The sequence below is a fragment of the Octopus bimaculoides genome, chromosome 23, assembly GCF_001194135.2.
Source record: "Octopus bimaculoides isolate UCB-OBI-ISO-001 chromosome 23, ASM119413v2, whole genome shotgun sequence".
NCBI classification, from domain to species: Eukaryota; Metazoa; Mollusca; class Cephalopoda; order Octopoda; family Octopodidae; genus Octopus; species Octopus bimaculoides.
In genome coordinates, this window is record NC_069003.1 from 13,595,994 (window position 1) to 13,597,883 (window position 1,890).

The 1,890-nt window shown below is 38.7% G+C and overlaps 1 protein-coding gene across 2 annotated transcripts in view; it reads left to right on the forward strand.

Annotated features, from left to right (window-relative positions):
* Nucleotides 1-252: 252 nt before the first annotated feature.
* The window catches only part of LOC106870846 (uncharacterized protein C8orf74 homolog), a 33,506-nt gene continuing 31,868 nt past the window's right edge, over nt 253-1,890 (forward strand). Inside the window, exon 1 of one of the 2 annotated variants that reach the window (XM_052975904.1) lies at nt 253-367. In XM_052975904.1, the coding sequence (XP_052831864.1) occupies nt 317-367 (51 nt within the window). In that variant the 5' untranslated portion in view covers nt 253-316. The remainder of the gene's footprint in view (nt 368-1,890) is intronic. The other variant, XM_014917079.2, reaches the window with a different exon arrangement.

Here is a 1,890-nt window from a genome sequence, read left to right on the forward strand (position 1 = left end):
ATAAGTACTAGGCTTAAAAAAAGGAATAAGTCTTGGGATCGATTACTTCGACTAACACCCTCCAAGGTGGTGCTATAGCATGGCCGCAGTCAAATGACTGAAAAAAATAAATGAATAAAAGACTACATACATACATACATACATAAATACATACATACATACATATCCATCTTCTGACTTGTCGGACAAGATTTAACAACAAACATGTCACCTCTTGACCGATCGATAAAAACAAACGAAGATAAGAAAAACGCAAATATAAAAAAATATAGAGAAAAAAAGCGCCACAACACACTCGGTTGTCATAGTAACAAAAATGGCGAATTTGTCAGTTGAACAGGTGAAAACGATCTCCTGTTTACCACCGGTAAGAACCGAAAACATCATTCTAAGAACGATATTAGTTGTTGCATCGTTCCGTTATTTGTTTAGTGTTCAGTGGTGTTACTTTTGAACCGTTTATACATTGTACAGTGATGTTATTACTCGAGGTGGTGGTGAAAAGTTCCTGGCTTTGGGTAAAACAAAATACAAGAGGATCACTTAATTTTGATATTTTCCCCTCTCAGATTCACAAACTTATTGCAGCTTTCCTTCTGTTTTTTCTTAGTCCTGTAAAAGAAATCCGGAAGGTTGAGCCCCAACTCGGCCTTTTGCGCGTCACCCTTAAAGCCAGAAACTTTTCAGCACTCCTTGTATATGTATGTGTGTTTATACAATGTATGTATGAGACGGCGGCGGTGGTGGTTGTGTTTTGTCTCCTGGTCAGACCTTATGGAAGCTATTCCATAAGTGACCATCCAGTCTGTTTTTGTTGTTGTTAATATAATTGTTGTTGTTGTTTTAGAGACCTGGTGTAACTAGGTTTACTTTGTCTACTTTTACTTTCAATTTTAATGGTGGTTGACAGTAATGTGACGGAGATTTGGTTGCTATTTTTAGCCGGTCGATCGAATACGTAGAGTTGATATGCTGTGTATGTGTGTGTGTGTGTGTATGTGTATGTGTGTGTGTGTGTGTGTATGTGTGTGTATATGTTTGTATGTGTGTGAGCGTGTGCATGTGTGTGTGTACATATGTGTGTAAGATGTGCGTCTAAGATGTGCAAAATGCGTACACGAGCGTTTGCGTAAAATCCATGTGTGTGCCAGACGTATGTATGTGTGTGTGTATGCGTGTATGTGTGTATGTGTGTGTATGTGTATGTGTTTTCGTTCGCAGCCACTTTTCATACAACTTAATGAAGGAGCTTAGTTCCAGCTGTTAGAAACAATAGCCAAGTCTCTCTCGAATTATTTCTTTGAAAAAATTTACCTTAGATAATTTGGGTCTCAGTGTATGAATAAAAAAAAATGATACGTTAGTATGGGATGGCTTAGGGTGAACTGTTGATATACTCGATCATGTTTGGTCTGGAACTAAACAAGATTTTACGTCGTTAAAACCATTGAAAAACGCATGAACATCTTCTAATGTTATTTCTTGCCTCTTAACATTTCAAGCTTTGTGTGAAAGTAAAAACATTGATTTTTAACAACACGGCACATATGAAAGGAGCGCGGTCTCTCGGGTACGCAAGAAAAGTGCGTGGTCCTTCGGGTACGCGGGTCAGTCTCTCTGACACACCGGAGAAGAGTACGGCTCTTCTACACGTAGTCTCCTCATTGATTAGTGAGCTGCTTTGGCCAGTCTCTTCTGCTGTTGTTGCGATAGATGTTGTGTTTTTAGTTGTGATATTGACTGTATTGCGGTTCTTATCTGTTTTTACACTTTACAATGAGCAGAAACTTTTCGTTGGTGTTACCACATATGTGGTACCTGAGTCTTCTTTATCCTATTTCTACAAATAGACGATGGCCGTTTGGAAGCTCAGTTGAATCGGAGATGTTT